The 22,065-nt window shown below is 44.6% G+C and overlaps 1 protein-coding gene across 1 annotated transcript in view; it reads left to right on the top strand.

Annotated features, from left to right (window-relative positions):
* Nucleotides 1-22,065, top strand: part of LOC146344276 (uncharacterized) — a 177,936-nt gene that overhangs the window by 36,105 nt on the left and 119,766 nt on the right. Inside the window, exon 2 of the mRNA XM_084860345.1 lies at nucleotides 6,058-6,102. Within this exon, the coding sequence (XP_084716471.1) occupies nucleotides 6,058-6,102 (45 nt within the window). The remainder of the gene's footprint in view (nucleotides 1-6,057; nucleotides 6,103-22,065) is intronic.

Below are 22,065 nucleotides of genomic sequence, written 5' to 3'. Positions count from 1 at the left end.
CATTTTGATACTGAAAGTGAAAGATGACGTGGCAGTTTTAAAATGGACTTCCTACCGTTTGATCCAAACAAGAACACTTGTCAATGATGTACGTGCTCTGCAGTCCTATCCATTTATGCTAGAAAGGTGGAATGTTTTCCCCCCTCTGATGTGAAATCTGAAGGGCAATGCTTTAGTAGCTAATACCCTGGACACAGACTGGAGGGCCGAGGCCCATGATCAAATCCTTAGTAGGAGAAGTGTTCTATATGCCTTAAGGCAGGGTTTCTCAAACTTTTTCATCTCAGAAGAACATGCCTGTAATAATAGAGGATGCAAACTTTATAAATTATGCAGCAGAAGACTGGAATGTGCAACCGAAGGAACTATAGCTGAACAGTGCAACACTTAGAATATAAAATGGCTGCTGCTGCTGCACTGTCTGTTCATTGTTTGGTGTCCTCCAGAATTGCTTCCCTAGGTACAACCATTTGTGCAACACTTGGTTCCTACTATCAGTGACTATCATTACCACCCCCTCCAACATCAGACAAGGAAAAAAAGAAATTATTCTTTTATCATAAGTGGACTAAGAGGCTATAATATAATACTTGAACTAAGTGAACAAGCCTCTTTAACAGTGTTTAGACTCTTCAGAAGAATGTCCCACCTATGATTTTTTTTTAAAGATTAAGGGCACAATCCTATGCATGTTTAAGCAGAAAAAAGTCCTACAACTCCCAGCATGCTGGGAGTTGTAGGACTTCCCCCCTGTCTAAACATGCATAGGACTGCACTCTAAGCAACTTATCATTTGATCCCTGCAGAATCCAGTGTTGTTTTGCATGTGAGAAAGTGCCATTACAGAGCAAATGGAGCAGATAGAACCTCCATAAAACATCACATTTCCTTAAGCAAAATGTTTTCCAGTGGAGCCCATTTGTGCATTCAGGTGTGGGCTATTCAATCATCTACTACAGAGAAATCAAGTGACCTACATGCATGTCTGAAACTGGCCCTAAGAGAGTAAGAGAGCCAGCAATAGGCCTTTAAGCAAGATATATCCCTTTAAGTAGGTAGGGTCCAAAGATTTTTTAAAACTCAGGGAAAAGTTTATTTAATTAGTAGATTATACTCTGCCTTTCCACAATTAAGGGTGGCCATGTGTCCTCTTTACAGAGAACAGTCCTCTATTTGAAGGGCTGCCAGAGGACTGTCCCCTATTTGAAGGTGTCCTCTATTTGAAGAGCTGCCCTGTTCAATTCCAGTTTAAAGATTTTAAAAAAACTGTAAGAACTGTTGCCCATCAAAAGCTAGCACCTGGACAACAGACTGAATAGGCAGGAATACAGATCACCTGGTCACAGTTTTCCACGCCATGGTGAGATATACGGTATTTGTATTTAAGTTATAATCATTATTTCTACATTTGCATCTTACATATAAATTGGCATTTGTAATTTATGTGCAAAGCAGTGTCCTCTATTGTCCTCTTTTTGGGCGATGCATAAGTGGCCACCCTAAATTAAGCACGCAAAGTGACTATCGTCGTATATAATTCCAACGTATCGAAAAAGAAAAACTATAATTAAAACTACTACAAAAGTAAACCAAGAGCAGATAAAAACTACAAGAGTAAGTAAAAATAGCTGTCAACTAATAATAGCTAATCAGAAGCACAAACATATTTCTTCAATAGAAAGGTCTTCACATAGATTCAGAAGGCTAGCAGACAGAGGGGGCTAGATGGGCCTCCCTCTGTCCAAAGTTCCAAAGGGCCTCTCACATGCCTCCACCAACTAAACATTCCTCAGGTATTAGTGGGTTGTAGAGAAGAGTCTCTCCTGAAGATCTTAAAGCCTGGGCAGATTCATATGGGAGAGAGACATAATATTAAAAGGGAGCTCAAAGTGTGATTTCCAAATGTGGCATCACACCATCTTCACTAGGGATGTACGAAAGTCACTTTTTTATGTTATGCCTATCTTCTCCCTCACTCTTCAACTCCAATAAATCTGCAACAATTCCATTGTCTCAGGTTTTCCAGAGGAAAAAATGTTGCAATGTGAAGTAGTAACAACTCGCACTGTTTAAATAATTCTGCCCTTCTGTCATTATTTTTCCCCTATTGCCTTGCTCACCTTTTCCCAAGAGATTAACATCCCTTTCAGTATTTGGTTTGGCCCTAAAGACATATTCTCACTTTATCTCCTGCCTTTGTTCTTTCAGACATTTGATTTCTTCTTTTTAATCTTACTTTTTATAAGATTTTTGTTTCCTCTTTGGATTTCTCATTTTACATGTATGGTATCTAAATGCAAATATCCAAAGAAAACTGCACAGACGTGAGGTAAAATATTTCAGCAATGGAAGCTGAGCACATTGAATTAGTTTGCACATAAAGTTAGTACTAGATAAACAAACACCTAATAGTAATCCTTGGTAAGAAGAGATTAGTTTGCTTTTAAGCCAGATGCAAATCCATTTCTCCCCTGCACCTTTTCCCAATAATATAATTCCCCCTCCCTATTTTTATAGATATAATAAAATGTAATAACAATTATTCATAAAGAGCCTACTAGACCAGCATTTTTACACTGTATGCTGGGGAATCCTGGAGTTTCTTGGATGCTCTTCAGTGAATGAGAACATCAGTGATGGTGGCCAAGTTTCCCTGAAAGATTTGTCCTCCACTGCTGGTCCTCTCTTGAAATGTACTGCTGCAGGAAAGTGGGGACATGCCTCAGTTCGTAAGGGCTGATGGGAAGGCCCTAGAACTGAGTGGGGAAGCTGTGCCCCTTGGCCTATTTTCATTTGTCCCTCAGTCACTCTGTCTCCAGATATAGCAGGCCTACTCTTGCTTTCCAGATCACCTCTCTGGGTATTGATTCCTCTTCATCTCTCTCCCTCTCTCTGTGCATGTGGGTATGAGAGACAACAAACACACAGAGAGAGGTAGAGGGAATTTGGTGGCACAAAGAGAGAAAGCTATGCAATAAATAAAATAAGTAAACAATGCTGTAAACTCCACCTTCTTTTGCTCTGGCTCAACCTACAATAAGTTCTGGCTCTGTCCAACATTGGGTGCCGTTTAGGGTCCAAATAGACATTACTTTATATCCCTATGTAGTAGCTATATATTTTTCATTTTCCTCTAGAATAAGTGCAGGGCCCCTGATCCGGATCTTAAAAGTCCCCCTGCACCCATGCTAGGGGGGCCCTATGCCTACTCTAGAGTAAAAATAAAGACATAACTGCTAGATATGGATTCAAAGTAACGTCTATTTTGCTTGTTAGAAAAACGGTTTCCCAACCCTGCCATAGAACATGCCTGAGAAAATTCTCTGCAACACACAGGGATTCCATAGAAGAAGCTCAGAAGTTCCCTCTTTTGTTTTTTATGTTGAAAATTTTTCCTGAAAGTAGGAAGTTTGAAAATCACTGGGGTAGAGGATAATGGGAGGGGGTATTTTCACTCGGCTCCGGTTCTAGTTTAGCAAGTCTTGCTACTTACAGTCAAAAGTGGAGCAGTCCAGACTAATACAGAGTTGAAACAGGAGGCACATGTTAGGAATATTTTTGCCCCCCCCCATGCTTCCTTTCTGGCAAAATGTTTGTACCCCTTTGTGAAAGGGTGTGGAACTGTTTACAAAGGGGATGGTATTGGTGGAAAAGGGAATGTATCCCTGTTGCCCAGGAACCATGTTGACTACACTTGGTTGGTGGAATGATTATGGGGGTGCTCATCTGAATGGTCTCCCCACTGTAGTGGATTACATCTGCATTTGGATGTTCATGCAGATGTGGATGGCTGACATCCACACTGCATCATTTACAATGGGACACCCATTGTCATATACATTTTTCTGCACTATCATGTGTGGTGATGGCCACCAATTTGGATGGCTTTAAAAGAGAATTGGACAAATTCCTGGAGGAAATGCTATCAGTGACTACTAGTCTTGATGGCCATGTGCTACCTTCAGTACCAGAAGCAGTGAACCTATGTACACCAGTTGCTGGGGAACATGGGTGGGAGGGTGCTGCTGCACTCATGTCCTGCTTGTGGATAGCTGGTTGGCCACTGGCACTGTGTGAACAGAATGCTGGACTAGATGGACCCTTGGTCTGATCTAGCAGGGCTCTTCTTATGTTCTAATTACATGCAGTTGGAACTGGAATGCAGGTGGTGGTGGGGGAAAACCTTGCTGTGCACTGCTGGTGAGTAATCAGTAATTAAACTACAGCAGCATAGCAGACAGGGAGAGTGGGCCTGTTTGCATGGGTAATGTGGGAGATGATATGTTCCATCTTTCTCACTCATTCAGAATGAGGACAGTGGGAAGGCTTTATTTATTCCCAGTGTTGATGTCATGTAGCTAAATTTGAGTGGCTATGTATTGCAGTGATCATCATTATGTGCACTCTGTGATCTCTGGCTGGGATCAGGCATTGGAAAGCCCTTTCAAATAAAATGCTACGAAAGCACAGCAGAAGGTCGGGGAAACAGTGGCTACAAACAGGTGCAAAAATGCATGAGAAAGTAGCTAAGAGGGTAGGTAGTGATGGGTTGAACATTCGATGCAGAGATGCTTGAGTATGCAATTCCCCCTGAATTGTTATGAAAGAACTGAGAAAAGCACAGCTCACTTTGAGCAGGTTCAGGCTCAATTCTAGTTGCGCTGCCAGCCTCCTGAGGGCTGCTACACTGTCCCCTCCTCCCCCAAGGACAATCCCCCTTACCTTGGGGAAGGGAGACAGAACAGCAGAAGGTGAACAAAGACTGAAGGGTTCTGGCAGTCCTGCCCCCGATTCCCTGCAGAAAAGACTGTCTACCTACTAGGAACTCTGAGAGTGGCTATGGATGTTCTAATCCCATTGAGCCAACCAAATAGGCTGCTGTGTCTGGTTCAGCAGTTGGTGCAGAATTGTAATATTCAAGGGAGAATTTCCTGTTATAGCCCATCAGGCTCCCTGGGCTTTGGATCCTCTGAGGATTGGCTGGCAGGTCCAGGAAGTAAAGCAGATAGAAACAGGAATGGTAGCCAATAACTGGAACTCTGCCACATCTTTAACATGCCTCCACTAGCAACTGAAACATTTGCACTAGGAAATGTATGTTTACACAAACAACAGAAGAAAGTAAGTTTTGCACCCCTAGATCGTTTATGGGAGTGTCGGTTCCTGAGATATTACATGTTGGTTTCTAGATTGTTTATGAGAGTGCCAGTTCCTGAAACATTACATGTTGATCCCATCTGAAATTTAAATTTACACGACTCTGATAAATTTAAGCAGTGTCAAGAGTGTCCCAGAAGAACTTGCTTCCTGTGTGAATCTTAAGAATGTTATGTGGGTTGCTCTGTTCGATAGGGATAAGAATGAAGAGGTTTTAGCCAAGATTAAATGGTATATATTATGGCTTAACTGAGGCCACCTTGATGTCTTGTCTTTAGAATTGAATCCTTACAAGCTGTTGCCTTTGGCTTTTTTGAAACTAGTGTTGAAATCTATCCATTACATTATTGGTGTGAAATCATTTGCTGGGTAGTTGTGGTGATGAAGACATGTCATTAGGTAACTGCAATGTATATATTTTTGAGCAAAAAGGTTTTTACCTTGAAGCTGGGTAAATATTTCCTTATTTGTTCTCCTTCAATCCTGTTCTTTTCAGTAACCTTGCTACATCAAGTATAGTGCTCTATTCCGGTATTATTAGAAAAGTGACTGAACACACAAGGACACACTTCCAACTGTTGCCATTTGAGAAAGATGTAATTACAATGCTTAAAAAAAATAGTCCTACAATTAGACTGGCTTGCAAGATTATTGGTGTGAAGTGGGGGAGGGAGCGCTCACAAATTCTGGAGATGGAATCACTCATGGCTTGCTGAGGTTGCAAAATGTAAGCAGCCTGAAACATTGCATATAATTAAGGCTGTTCTGTCAGCCCTCCAATGCTCATCTCTGTGCAAAGACCATAGTGCTGGCTGTAATACACAATGATTATCACGCTAATAATATCTGCTGGCTTAAGCTGCATTTATTTATCTAGATGTTTGTATTCCATTTTCCTAGGCCTACAACTTCACAGAGCAGCTCCCAAGATTTGAAAAACAATAGGTAGGTTAAAAACAATAAAAATCTAATAAAAACTAAGGCAATAAACAAACCCATTTCTTTACTTTGGCCAAATATGGGAATCTAATGAAACTCCAAAACATCAGTGAATTTGGAGCATAATTCGATACTTTTATTTGAGGTGCCCAGAAAAGTTCCAAGTGGTAAATTGCAGCTTTTGCTTGCTTTATACGTACGAACTTGTTTATACTGAGTCAGACCACTGGTTTATCTCAGCCTTCTGCAATCAAATGCCCTCCAGATGTTGTGGACTACATACAACTCCCATCACCACACTGGCTGGGTGATGGGAGTTGTGCTCCAACACATCTGAAGGGCACTAGGTTGGGGAAGGCTGGCCAATGTAGTCTAAAATTCTGACAGCCACTCTGCCAGACCTCAAAAGAGAGATTTCCAGCCCAGTTACCTCAGATCCCATAGCTGAAATACTGGTGACTGAACCTGTCCTGGGACCTTATGCATGTACCCTCCCAAAGGGTGGTACAGAACAACATCATTTACCCAGTCATTAAGAGCAAAATAGGCCCCCACAAAAGAAAGTATGTTAGAAAGTTTTTGTGATTCCACACATAGCATACTCACACCTTAATTTCCAATATATTATCTTTCTTTGCAGGATTTAATTATTATGCTGGGCTTTTATTACACATCCATCTCCTAAGAAAAATATGCTCCTGTAAGTTCCCAAGAAAAGTCTGAAAAGTTGAACTCTGTTGTTATGAAACACACTACTGAGACAGATCTTCTCTCTATGCTTTTGTAGAGCTTGGTAGCTGAAAATGTTTGTTTAATACCTTTGATGGTTGCTGGCTCCTCTAAGCCTCTGGGGTTTATGTCATATCCCACCAGCCTCAGAATAGGATGAGGGAAATGCTTTTGCAATTTGCATCTGTCCAAGGAGGAAAGAGAAAGAAACCTGAATTTTGCCCTAGTTGACTAGAAGCAGATTTGATGGAGCTACAAATGTGTGTTGTTGCTGTTGGGGGACTGAGATTGTACTGAAATTGCTGTCTAGGTGCTTAGCTGCTCCAATTAAATATTAAGATATAAATAGATATTAAAATAAACAGATGTTACAATAAGTCTGCAGTAACCAGTCTTCACAAGAAAACTAATCCTGTAAATAAAAGTCTGCTCTGAGTTGTCCTTCCACTCAGGAATGTTTGGAGCATCAAAGTCTCCTTAAGAACCAGTAGCTACCATCAAACCATAATTGTATCATTTGAAAAACGGGTGAGACCCAACTCACGTTTTTTGAGAGAGCCGAGCTGATTATTCTTCAGCAAACACTTTTGGCACAAGAAGGGGCATTCACCGGGGTGTGTGTCCTGAAAGGTTCACTGAACAAATAAGAACCCTGCTGGATCAGACCGAAGGCCTGTCGACTCCAACATTCTGTTCCCACAGTAGCCAACTAGATACCTATGGGAAGCTCACAAGGATGACATGAGTGCTACAGAACTGGGCCTGTTCCCCAGCAACTGATATTATTTGAAAGGCATACTGCCTTTGATAATAGAGATAATATATAACCATCATGACTAGTAGTTATTGGTAGCCTTAACCTCTGTAACTTCATCTAACCTCCCTTTTAAAGCCATGCATGTTGTCGGCCATTGCTACATCATGTGGACGTGAATTCCATAGTTTAACTATGTGTTGTGTGAAGAAGCACTTCCTTTTGTCTGTCCTAAATCTCTCACCATTCAGTTTAATTGCATGATCCTGGATTCTAGAATTATGCATTCTCCATACACATAAGAACAGCTATGCTGGATGGATCAGACCAAGGGTCCATCTACTCTAGCATTCTGTTCACACAGTGGCCAACCAGCTGTTGACAAGGAACCCACAAGCAGGTAATTAGCACAACAGCACCCTCCCACCCATGTTCCCAGCAACTAGTGTACATAGGCTCACTGCCTCTGATTACTAGTCCTGATGCCTCTATGCTATTAACAGCCTTCTGCAGGAATTTGTGTAACCCCCTTTTAAAGCCATCCAAATTGGTGGCCATCACTATGTCTTGTGGTTGCAAATCATATACACTTTCTCCACATCATGTTATATGCCCTTTTCATGTCCCTCCCCTTACTCACCTTTTTTTTCTAAGCTAAATTGTCCCATATGTTGTAACCTTTCCTCATAGAGCTGCTGCAGCCCCTTGATAGAGCTGCTTGTCCTATTCTGCACCTTTTGACCTCTACAATATCCTTTTTAAGGTGTGACAATCAGAACTGTACATTGTATTTCACATGTCATACCATAGATTTGTATAAAGGCATTATGAGATTAGCAATTTCATTTTCAACCCGTTTCCTAATAATCCCTAACATGGAATTTGCCCTTTTCACAGCAGCTGCACACCGGGTCAATGTTTTCATCAAGCTGTCCATCACAAGCCTGAGATCTTTTTCCTGGTCAGTCACCACCAGCTCAGACCCCATCAGCATATATGTGGAGTTAGGATTTTTTGCCCTGACATCCATCACTCTACGTTGAACCGCATTTGAACTGCTTACATTGAATCTCATTTGCCGTTTTGGTGCTCATTCCCCCGGTTTGGAGGGATCCTTTTGAAGCTCTTCACAGTCCCTTTTTTGTTTTATCCACCCCAAAGAATTTGGTGTCATCAGCAAACTTGACTACCTCATTGCTCACCCTTAACTCCGGATCATTTATGAACAAGTTAAACAGCACTGCTATTGAAAAATAGCCATTTGTCCTAGTAACAGTGATATCATTGACACAGTGACTGGGTTTGGATGATACGCCACAGCTTGTTGTAACTTATTTAACCCACAATGAGCTGTGGTGCCTGCGGGGCCTCCGCTTGGGGGTTGTTGTATCATGTGAACCTGGCAAGTGTGGGTTATGCAAGGGTTAAATAGACCATGGATTATGCAAGCGTTGTTTAACCCTTGCCTAACCCATGCTTGCCGGGTTCGCAAGATATGACAACTCCTGAGCGGGGATTGTATATACACAGTGGCAGCCCCACAGGCCCCACATGCACTGCAGCCTCACTGTGGGTTAAATAACCCATGATGGGCTGTCATGTCATGCGATCAGCCCCAGTCAATCAAATTCGGTTACAAGTGACATTACCCAGGGCAAAGAAAGCTAGCTGAAAGTGGTGGCAGTGCTTCTTTTCAGAGAACTTTTAGGGAACCTGTGCCATTTCAACCCACATTCAGGTGACTCTCTTCCCAGTATTTCTTACTCTAGCCTAACTGTGCAGCACCATTTTTGTTGCAGAGGGGGTGGGCGAGGGGAGCCATTCTTCCCTAGTAAATGTAATGCTGTCATGTAGTCAATCAAATTTGGTTATGTGATGATATCACTGAGGGCAATATAGGTGAGGATACGTCCTTATTCAAGGGGAAGTAGATTTTGCAGAGTGAATGTTTACAAACTGTGCCCTCCTTGTTTTGGCTCAGCCCTTTTTTTTGTGGGATGGTCTTTCTGAGTGCATGTGCTTGTGAGTAACTTGCACAGAGCAAAGGGAGAGTGCAGAATATAGACATGGATAGCACCCATAAATCCCCCATTGCCATCGAACCCTGGTTTTGGGCATATATTAGTGGGAGGAGGAAAGACACATGCCTCTAAGCCCTATGGAGTTCACTTCATCCACAGTGAACAGCAAGACCTTTTCTTTTTCTTTTTATAGAAAGGATCACATCCTTCTGTATGTTTTATGATGGATGGCACAACGTCCAGACAAATTATGCAGTTTGAACTTTGTGTTTAATTATTTCTTTTATTTCTGAGACCAGAGATGGCAAGAAAACAAGTATATCCTACTCTATAACCAAACGTTTCTGCTTTAGCAGGAAAAAGAAAAGACTGATTCCTTCTGGACTGCCAGCTACAGAGGTGGTAATTCTGGGCCATCAAAAACTATGAGATAAAAATCTGCATATCATTTGCACACATTTGCATGCACTCATGTTGCATTTTGCATTTTCTCATCTGCAGGGGGCAAACAGCAGGAATATCCTCCTTTTTTGCATTTCTAGGAGGGTTTCCCCCCCTTTCTGTTGCCATAGCTTTCCAAGCTATCTCATTTTTTTCCAGGGACAACTTTTTTTCTTCTCTTTCTTTGCTTTTGACCTTGTGCTGGTACTGGGTCCCATGGAAGCAAGCTTGTTTCTAGATGGCTTTTCACCATAAACGCATTGCACACAAAATTATAAAATGAATCTTAACTATCCATATATAAACCTTTCTCCTCCTGCGTCACTGCAGATCATGCTATAAGGGCATTACAATCCATATTTGTCCACAGTAGCAGATGGAAGCAGCAGCTATGGTCAGAAAGAAATTAAAGTGCCTGCCAGCTAAATTGATGTGGAGGAGATGTCCAGATGACCCACTGGTCAGCCAGCATGCATCCAACAGCAGTCCTCATGGTGTCGCTGAATTAGTTTTCACTAGAATCCTAAATTGCTGCATTTTTTCTCCCACTCCTCCCCACAAACACATGTGTGTCCGTGCGCATGCACACACACGCTTCAGCCCCTGGATCGACCTTTCTTCCACACTATCCTTCCCATCCTACACACCACACCGGTGTCTGTCTCAAAATAAAAAAAAGTCAAAGAGATGCAATGGAAGAGACTCATTCAATTTTTCTTAATTTGTATGTCTTTGACCCCGTCTTACATTTATTTTATTTTATTTATTAGATTTATTAGCCGCCCATCTGGCCAGCTACCCAGCCACTCTCGGTGGCGTACAGTTCAAATTACAACACAAAATAAAACAAATTTACATAATCAACTGAACAAAACAACATTGCTCTAAAAAACCCTAACCCACCCCAAATGCCTGCCTGAACAGCCAGGTTTTCAAAGCCCACCAGAAGCTCATCAAAGAGGGGGGATGGTGGAGGTTACTAGGGAGGGAATTTCACAGAGTGGGGGCCACCACAGAAAATGCCCTCTCCCTAGTCCTCAGCAGCCTAGCTGTCCTGGCTGAGGGGGCAGGCAGCAGGCCTTCCGAGGCCGATCTTGCTGAGCGGAGTCCTTGGTGTTGGAGGCACAATCAATCTCCCTATAGGTTAATTTGCCTCATCTTTATTATAGTACGCTAAAAGGCAGGGATCAGGTGTGGACAGAATGGAAGATGCTTGCTGTAGCTAATAGTTTAGTATCTGTTGCTAACTCGAGGTCTCTGAGGGCCCTTGGGCAACACTCCCTCCGCCGTCCCCCTTGAACTGTGAGGGTTGGGCCTCCCACGGTGTGCTGCAGGCAAGCAGGTGAGTCGGCAGGTACTGCTGCTTCTCCTTGTCAATGCCTCATTGCTTTTGCCTTGTCAGATGAAGACGTTGAGTGGGTGATGGGGCTGCTGCTCTTCCTCACTGTTTGCAAGTGAGTGGGCAGTGACGGCAGTGGAGGGAGCAGGAAGGAACTGCAGCAGCACAAAGTTCAGGATGGAAGTGGGCCCCCTCCAGGAACCCTGGCAGCTGCCTGACCATGCTGACTGCTGCCACCAGCCCAGAGAGTAATAGTAATCAAACTGTGTTCTTAGGAACACTATGTATTCCCTCTCTAAAGGAGGATTATATATAAGGAGCTACTTTCTACTGAATTAGACCAATTGGTCATTTCATCCAGTACAATTAATTCATAATGGACCCATCTCAGATGAGTTAATTTGGATTTGATTCAGCTCGGGTTGCATGAACTCTTCATATCTGGACCCTTTATGAAGGCCTTGTGTCAGGGAGGTCTGTTTCTGAGTCAGTCCCATTCAGATAGCCTTCTCTAAGCTGGTGCCCTCCAGAGGTTTTAGACTTCAAATCCTATCAGCTCCAGCCAGCATGGCCAGTCCTCAGGAATTCTGGGAGTTGTAGTCCAAACATCTGAAAGGCAACAGGTTGTGGAAGGCCGAATTAAGACATGGGCCAGATCTACACCTCGCGTCATATCAATATGATCCCATCATGGCGACGCTATATCTGTCTTGCACATTTATACCTCATAGTGCACACAATGACGTCTGTTGCAGTCTTTTGGATAATACAGAATAAAAAACAGGAAATAACGCTAGATAAATGCCATAAAGAATGTGTAATGTACCCCGACAGTTATCTGTGCACTTCAATACCTATAAAAAGCACTAGTGTAGATCTAGCCTAGGATCCAAACTTAGGTGAGCCTGGATCTACTTTAACTTTGTAATAGGCAGGGTGGGTGGGTGGAGTTCACCATTATGAACAGACCAATTACAAGAGAAGATGCCACCACTATTTTAAGGAGTTAAAGTCCTTCATATATACTTCAGTAATCCTTATGACAGCTCTGTTGGATAGGTCAATATTATGATTCCCCCCACTTGATAGGTGATGAGCTGAAGCTGGGAGAGAGTGGATTGCCTAAGGCCATCTAGTCAGTTTGTGACTGAGGTGAGAACTGAAGTGGAGACTTTATGGCTCGCCCGCTTAACTGCTGGGCTACAAGAGCTCTGAGCTAGGTGTACAAAATGCAGTTCAAGGATGTACACTTTGCAGAATTTTCCAACCTGTAATAAGCAGCTTTGTTTTTTCAACCTCATCAGGCCTAGAGGCACAAATGGTTCATTAGTAAATCAGCATTTACCTTCATCACAGAACTACGGTGTCTGCCTCCGCCTCACAGCAGGGCCCTTTCCTTCCTCCTACCCTGCCAGGATTTCAATCTGTTAGAGGCTAACAAAACTGATTTATTATATTTTATTTGTAGTTCCAGGCTTCTGTCTTATTGGCTTCTCTGACTAACTGTTCGAAGTTGTAAATGAATTTGCTACTTCCAAACACGCAAGCGAAGCCCTTGTAATCACATGGCACTTGAATTCACAGCTGTATGGAATTCCTAGTATTGGTTGTGATAGGACACCAAAAAGATGGATTTTCTTTGTTCATTCTTACAAGTATGGTAATGACACCTTTCTTCTTCCTCTGCTGCTCATTCCTATGTTTAAAATGTATGTTATTTAATGGCTTCTTCCACCCTACTTTTCAATTGTATTTATTTTTGCATTTCTATTTTCAATTTCGAGGCTACTCCAGAAGCTGGAGCTAGTGCAGAACACAGCAGCTCGGCTCTTTTCTGGAGCTGCCCCTTCTCAGCGTGCAACTCCTTTGCTGATCTATGGCCAGACTGGAGTCCACCAGGAGAAGAGCCTTCAGTGTGGCAGCCCCCTTTCTTCCGAATTTCCTGCCCCTGGAGGTCAGGCAAGCACCAGGGCCTCCTGAAAACAGCACTGTTCCAGGAGGCATTCCTTAATTGACCAGTCCCCCAGTTTCTATTGGTATTCTGTTCTTAAAAATAGCATAATTTTAATCTGGTGCTTTAATCCTTTTACTGTTTTATCTCTTGTGTTCACCGCTCCAGAATCTGTTCTAGATATGGAGCGGTATATAAATATTGTAAATAAATAGTTTAATTAACTTATTTATATTTTTAACATGTAATTTATTGTGGGTAAATAAATTTACCCACAAAAAATACAATCAGGGCCAGAAATTGAGAAATATTGGAACAAAGATAACTGTTTTGGCAGTTGGCCTCTGTATACCGCCACATTGAAGTTGAAAGGAAAGGAGAGCCAGTGTGGTGTAGTTGTGAGAGTGTTGGACTGGGAGTCAGGATATCTGGGTTCTAATCCCCACTCGGCCATGGAAGCTCACTGGGTGACTTTGGGCCAGTCACAGACTCTCAGCCCAACCCACCTCACAGGGTTGTTGTTGTGAGGATAAAATGGAGGAGGAGGATTATGTACGCCGCCTTGGGTTCCTTAGGGAGGAAAAGAGGCGGGATATAAATGAAATGAATGAATGAATGAATGAAAGGAAACATACCTAGATGGGAGCGAAGTCAGGACTTTCAGCTGTAATTCAAGGGGTTTGACAAAAGTGGGGCACTAACCATTCAAGAAGGATAGCTAGTGGCATGCACACACACCCATCATTGGCGGCTCATAAGTAATGGAAAGAATGGCTGACAAGCAGCTGCATGGCCAGGTGTGGCCTGTTCCTGGGTACCCCCTGACCAATCAAGCAGATAAAAGGCCTGGAGGTGGTTCTGAGTGTTACATCTGCATTTGGTAGCTGTTCACTGGAACTCCCAACATGAGGTCCAAAGAGGTGTCCATGCAAGAGAAGGAGGCCATCATTAGGCAGAGGAAACAACATAAACCCATCAGAGAGGCAGCAAAAACATTGGGAGTGGCCAACACAACAGTTTGGAACATCCTGAAAAAGAAGGAATTAACTGGCAAGCTCAGCAAAAGGTCTGGAAGACCACGGAAGACAACTAAAGTGGATGACCGCAGAATTCTGCTCATGGTGAAGAGGAACCCTTTCATAGGGATGCCAGAGAATTCTGCCACGGATCTCAATGAGGCCGAATGCCAGTGCATTTGGCCCCCCGAAATCCGTGGCGGAATGAAGCCCCCCGCCCCCCCACCCCGCGAAAGGCACACGAAACGGAGCACTTACCTGCTGCCTTTCGCGCTGCTTTGGGAATTAGCATTAGCTTCTTCATTATAGCTGTGATAGGCTATGTAAATAATTACGTAGCCTATCACGGCTAATGCAGGGATGCCATTTGCATCCCTGTGGAGGCCGTGATAGGCTAGGTAAATATTTACGTAGCCTATCAAGGCAAAAGGGAACGCAAATGGCAGCCGCCATAGCCGCCGCCATTTGCGCCCCTGTCTTTTACCGTGATAGGCTACGTAAATATTTATGTAGCCTATCACGGCAAAAAACAGGAACGCAAATGGCAGCCACTGTAGCCGCCGCCATTTGTGTTCCCTTTTTTTTTTTTGCCGTGATAGGCTACTTAGATATATACGTAGCCTATCACAGCAAAATACAGGGACGCAAATGGCGGCGGCTACGGCAGCCGCCATTTGCAACCCTGTGCAGCCCAGCGTCCGGATGTCCAGCTGTGGGCGGCCCCGGCCAGCGGCTCCGTGGAGTTGCTGTGGAGCAGAGCCGGCCGGGGAGAATTTCGGGGGGAGGGACGGAGCGCCTCCCCCCCACCGCAAATGTCACCCTTCAAAAAGGTAAATGACTTTCGTACATCCCTGTAGCAAATTCATTTACAACTTCGAAAGGGATGTTTCGAAAGGGAGATTCCGCGGAGCCGCCGGTACGGATGTACGAAAGTCATTTACCTTTTAGCGAAATTGATTCGAGGTGGGGGGGAAGGCGCTCCGTCCCTCCCCCCAAAATTCTGGCCGGGGGGGAGGCGCTCCGTCCCTCCCCCCCGAAATTATGGCCGGCCAGCTCCGCTCTGCAGGGATTCTGCAGAGCCACCGGCTGGCTCCGCCAGTGGCTGGACATCCGGCTGCTGGCTAGCAGGGATGCAAATGGCAGGGGCCGTAGCCGCCGCTGTTTGCATCCCTTCAGTCAGCCGTGATAGGCTACGTAAATGTTTACGTAGCCTATCATGGCTGATTTAAAAGGAAAAAAAACGCGCGTACGCAAATGGCAACGCCCATGGGTGCCGCCATTTGCGTTCCTTATTTTGGCACGTCTTAGTCTACGTAAACATTTACGTAGACTAAGACAGCGAAAATAAAGGGGAACGCAAATAGCGTAGACACGCTATTAGTACGCACTTTTTTTTTTCTTTTAAATCAGCCGTGATAGGCTACGTAAACATTTATGTAGCCTATCACGGTGTTTTTTAAAAATCTAGCCGTGATAGGCTACATAAATCTTTACGTAGCCTATCACGGTTTTGTTTTTTTTTAACTGGAAATGGCGGCGGCGGCAGCCGGTCAGAAGACAAATAGCGTTGCCCTTATTTTCACCGTAGTCTACGTAGAGATTTACCTAGACTACAGCGACCAAATAAGGAACGGGAATGGCGGCTCCCTATGGGGGCCGCCATTATCCGTATGCGCTTTTTTTTTTTTTTTTTAAAGTCACCCGTGACATGACGATTTACGTAGCCTATCACGGCTGACTTTGCAAATCTAGCCGTGATAGGCTACGTTAATCGTCATGTAGCCTATCACGGGGGCGTTTTTTTTTTCTTTTATTGCAATGGCGGTGGCGGCAGCCGGTCGAAAGCTCGGCTGCCGCCCCCGCCCCTGACGAAGACCCACCGAACTGCCGGCCGGACCCACCGCCGGGAGGGACATTCGGCAAAGGTAAGTCCCGTCCCGGGGGGCGTGCGGGGTGCGGGGGGGTGCGGAGAATTTCTACCCGAAACTTGTTCGGGGGGCCGAACACGTTGGTGCTCGGCCCCCCGAAGTTTCGGGGAGAAATTCTCCGCCATCCCTAGACATACCTAGCCGCTGGCCAGGGCCACCCGCAGCCAGACATCCGGCTGCTGGGCAGCCTTCAGGGACACAAATGACAGCTGCCGTAGCTGCCGCCATTTGCGTCCCTGTACTTTGCCGTGATAGGCTACGTAAATATTTACGTAGCCTATCACAGCAAAAAAAACACAAAACAAAACAGCAGACGCAAATGGCGGCGGCTACGGCGGCCGCCATTTGCATTCCCTTTTTTTCGCTGTTTTAGCCTATGTAAATATTTATGTAGGCTAAAACGGCGAAAAAAAGGGAAAGCAAATCGCAGCTGCTGTAGCCGCCGCCATTTGCGTCCGCTGTTGTTGTTTTTGCCGTGATAGGCTATGTAAATACGTAGCCTATCACAGCCTCCACAGGGACGTAAATGGTGTCCCTGCGTTAGCTGTGATAGGCTACGTAATTATTTACGTAGCCTATCACGGCTATAATGGGGAAGCAGACGTGGCCGCCATTCGCAAGTCAGTGCGGATGGCAGCAGGTAAGTGCTCCGTTTCGCGCACCTTTTGTGGGATGGGGGGGCGGGGGGCTTCGTTCCGCCACGGATTTCGGGGGGCCGAATGCACTGGCATTCGGCCTGACCGAGATCCGTGGTGGAATTCTCTGACATCCCTATCAAGAACGCTCTTGTGGAGGTGGGCATGTCATTGTCAACATCTACAGTCAAGAGACGGCTTTATGAACGTAACTACAGAGGCTTCACAACAAGGTGCAAACCACTGCTAATGCTCAAGAACCGAAAGGCCAGATTAGCCTTTGCCAGCAAACACCGAAAAAAGCCTGCCCAGTTCTGGAATGAGATTCTCTGGACTGATGAAACCAATATTAACTTGTACCAGAATGATGGGAAGAGAAAAGTATGGAGAAGGAAAGGAACAGCTCATGATCCAAAACATACCACATCATCTGTCAAACATGGTGGAGGCAGTGTTATGGCATGGGCATGTATGGCTGCCAATGGAGCCGGGTCACTGGTGTTTATTGATGACCTGACTGCTGATCAAAGCAGCAGGATGAATTCTGAAGTGTATAAGGCTACACCTTCTGCTCAGATTCAGCTGAATGCTGCCAAACTGATAGGACGCCGCTTCATATTGCAGATGGATAATGACCCAAAATATACAGCAAAAGCTACCCAGGAGTTTCTGAAGGCAAAGAAGTGGGATGCTCTTTAATGGCCAAGTCAGTCACCTGATCTCAACCCAACAGAGCATGCTTTTCACTTACTGAAGACAAGATCGAAGGCAGAATGACCCACAAGCAGCAGCTGAAAGCAGCTGCAGTGAAGGCCTGGCAAAGCATCTCGAGGGAGGAAACTCCGCATTTGGTCATGTCCATGGGTTCCAGACATCAGGCAGTCATTGACTGCAAAGGATTTTCATCCAGGTATTAAAGGCGATCCTTAAGTTTGAAATGATGTTGGTTTGTTCCATTACTTACAAGCCACCAACGATGGGTGTGTGTGCATGCCACTGGCTGTCCTTCCTGAATGGTTAGTGCCCCACTTTTGTCAGCCCCCTTGAATTGCAGCTGAAAGTCCTGACTTCACTCCCATCTGGGTGTGTTTCCTTTCCACTTCAATGTGGTGGTATACAGAGGCCAACTGCCAAAACAGTTATCCTTGTTCCAATATTTCTGGCCCTGACTGTATGTCTGCTTTTCTTTTGTTATAATTAACACTTCAGTTCCTGAACCCCTTGCTATCTAGCTTATGAATGCTCTGTTCCCTTCTCTCCATCCAACAAGATCTCATCATACCCAATTTTTAACCGCCCTTCAAGGTCTTGTATTGTTATATGTCTTGGTCTTATCTCTAATTTGATCTGGATCTGATGTCAGGCCTTTTCTCAACACTGGAACTACTGTAGGGATGTCAGAGAATTTCGCCATGAATCTCGGGGAGGCCGAATGCCAACGCATTCGGCCCTCCGAAATCGGTGGCGAAATGGTCTGCCCCCCGGGCCGGGCCGGGACTTACTTTGGGCGAATCTTCCTGGCGGCGGCGGTTCGGCGGCGGCGGAGGCTGCGGCAGCCGGTCTTCTGACCAGCTGCCGCCACCGCCATTTCCAGTAAAAAAAAAACACAACATGATAGGTTATGTAAAGATTTACGTAGCCTATCATGGCTAGATTTTTAAAAAACACCGTGATAGGCTACGTAGCCTATCACGGCTGATTTAAAAGGGAAAAAAAACACGCGTACGCAAATGGTGACGCCCATGGGCACCGCCATTTGCGTATGCGCGGGTTTTTTTTCTTTTAAATCAGCCGTGATAGGCTACGTAAACATTTACCTAGCCTATCACGGCTGACTGATAGGCCGGCCAGGATTCGGGGTGGGGAGGGACGGAGCGCCTCCCCCCCCGGCCAGAATTTTGGGAGGAGGGACGGAGCGCCTCCCCCCCACCTCGAATCAAATTTCGTTAAAAGGTAAGTGACTTTCGTACATCCCTAGAACTACATGCACATGCTACAATTCATAGCTAAAATGTTCTTGTGTTACGTTTTGATCTGGCAACCTGAGAGAGTGCTACTATTTAACTCAGCTGTCTGCTTTGATAAGAATAATATGCACGGGGAGATTTTAGTCTTGATGTGCATCTACAAATATTTCCTAGGTGCAACCTGAAATCTGCATAGCACCTACTGTTTTGTTATAGAACTCAACAAAAGTTGAGTTGTTTTGTTGCTGACAGTTTTGGTTGGTAATAATAGCAGTATTACTTAATTATGGATTTTGGAATCTGTAACTCATGGCATTGTTATCAACCATGTTCATCCCAGAATACAAGGAAGAAGACCTGTTCAGGCATTACATTTACAGTTTAGTTGAACACGCAAGCCAGGAATGGGTCTGTGTCGAGTAGCTCCAATCCTGACATTGTGTGTGTCATGTAGCCCCTCCCCCTGGCATCCACATATGTCTGCAGAGATGGGGTACAACTTCAGGAAGGGCATATGTCTGCAGAGAGGAGGTCTTCATGTCTACAGCTGTACTCGCAGAGGTTTCCACGTGAGCTGGAACCCCAACAGAACAGGTTACACCTTGTATGGAGGCCTCCACATGTATAACTGTACATGTAGAGACCCCCAATTTGCAGACATTTGCACTATATGTGCAGATGCCAGGGGGAAGGACTATGGGAGATGCGCAGCATCAGGAGTGGAGCTACTCTCCATGTCCCTGCTCCTGGCTTGTGTGTTCAGCTAAACTGTAAGCTTAATGCCTGAATACAGGTAGAGAAAAAAATGAGTCAGGTTTATATCTCAGCTATCCTTCTTGCTTTAGACTGGAGATGTGGAAAGTGCTGTTGAATGGCTTATTCCATGTCCCTAGAGCAATACAAACAGCCTCTGGCCATGTAGGAGCATACCACATCATGGCAGGGCTCAGTTTCTGTAACAGCACCTTCTTTCGTAGTCCTACTGACCAAGTGAGTTAAGAACTTGTGTGATGTTCTTGACCTCTGATGGTGCTTTAGAAAAAAGAACCTGACCTCTGATGTGCTTTAGAAAAAAGTGATAGCTGAGCGTGTCCTGCCAATGATCCTAGAATTTAGGCTTCTCCAAACACTCATTAACGTCTCAGCCCATGACATCTTAAAAGGCCCACCATGGTCCTACCATACAATGATTTGTAGATAATCAGTATGTGACATGCAGTTCTATGGAGATCATTGTGATTCTTATATAAATAGGGGGGAAATCATACGCCATTCAGTAATATGTTTTCATGTTTGAACAAGAGCTGCGTCTGCATATTGTACAGTTTCAATTTTTTTGGTTAGAAACTAGTAATTTCAGCAGGGTAGAACTTTTTTCACGAAAAGCACTTTGTACAAATGTGCACATTTTGTTGATCCTTTTTGGTGCCGTTGTTTCCCCTGCTGCTGCTTCAGTGCAACCACACCCAGCCCTGGCTTCTTACTTTTTCTGGATTAGTCGCATAGGTGATCTTAGCTACTCAGTGCAGTGAATGGGATGTTGTCACAATGTAGCCAGTCATCTCTGGCTACAGGATGATATCACTGAGGGCAGTGTATATGAATAAGTAAAGAATACTCTGACAAGAAATGCCAAAATATTTCTGAAAAGGGGAGGAATTTTGTAATGCTGATAAAGCATTCACGAAAAACCTATGAATTGTTTCAGCTCAGCTCTAGACTGAACACAATACTGTTGACGTAAGATAAAGATGGTTTAAAATGTGCTACAAACCTATTTAAACAAATACAATTATTAATAGACAACAGTGAAGCTTCTTATTAAATCTTTAACTCCCAAGGTTCTGGTTAGGTGCTCAGAAATTATATCAGTGGCAACAACTAGGGCTGATAAGAGAGACAGAGTTGTAAATTCATAGAATAAATAGGATTTCACATTGGTCTCTGGCTTCTGATGTAGGCATAAAAAAGATGGAATCTTTGTCAGGCTTTTGAATCTTTCCTAACACCATCAGATTTAGAACTGAAAGGAATTTGCTCTCCAAAAGTGTTGTCAAAATTCTCCTCTGTGAATTTCAAAGTCAAATATTCTCCTGCAGTCTCTGAATATTCAGATATTTATAAAATATTGAATTTTTGAATGTAACATCCAACAATATTTGATTTTAATATTGGATACTTGATCCGGATAATTGATTGCAATATTTGGAAGCTGACATGTAATTGCATTTAGTATTTGACAACTATGCAATGCCATTTCCTGCTTGGCAGTAGCCAGATTAAATAGCTAGGGATGTACGAATACCTTACCTGGTTCCGGTTGGGGCATCCGCTGGGGCGGGGGAGGTGATCCATTCCTCCCCACGGAATCCACGATGGGGGGGAGGCGATCCGGTCCTCCCCCCCCCCGGAATCCTGTTCATAGAATAGTAGAATAGTAGGGTTGGAAGGGGCCTACAAGGCCCTCACCATTTGCATGCTTGCAGGCAGCTGTGATAGGCTACATAAGTATTTACATAGCCTATCACGGTAAAGGCAGCCATGCAAATGGCAGCCGCTACGCCATTTGCATGGCCACCTTTACCGTGATAGGCTATGTAAATACTTATGTAGCCTATCACGGCTGCCTGCAAGCATGCAAATGGTGGCTGCTACGACAGCACCCATTTGTGGCCGCAGCAGCCCGGCAGCGGCCGGCCGGGAGACCAGCTGGAGCCGCCGCCGCCGCCGCATCTGCCCCAGGTAAGCTCCGTCCCGGGGGGATTCTGCGGGGGGGTGGGAGGCCGTTCCACCACGGATTCTTTAGAATCCGGCCTCACTGGAGTCCGTGGCGGAATTCTCTGACATCCCTATAAATAGCTGGAAATAGGAATGACAAATTCCTTTTTGGCTCAGATTACTATCTGAGCTGCGGGGAGTTCAGAATACCAGTGCACATTATGAGCATAGCAGATTTGTATTCCCAACTGGATAATTACAAAGTTTGGCAACCTCGCTACTGATAGTGTTGGACAGGTAACACACAGTAGCCGGTTTGCATGACGTGACAAGCCACCTAGGCTTAATTAATTCTCAGGGTGCTGTGATGTGTGTTGGCTGCCATTTTGAATAAGAAAGCTCTGGCTGGCAGTTGCCATGGCTTGTCATGTTGTGTAACCCTGGGTGGCGGGAGTTGCGTGAGGGTTAAA

Source organism: Heloderma suspectum, chromosome 5 (genome assembly GCF_057233095.1).
Source record: "Heloderma suspectum isolate Gila_16-S chromosome 5, 16-S_ref, whole genome shotgun sequence".
Classification (NCBI taxonomy): domain Eukaryota; kingdom Metazoa; phylum Chordata; class Lepidosauria; order Squamata; family Helodermatidae; genus Heloderma; species Heloderma suspectum.
This window is presented reverse-complemented; position numbering and strand designations above follow the sequence as displayed.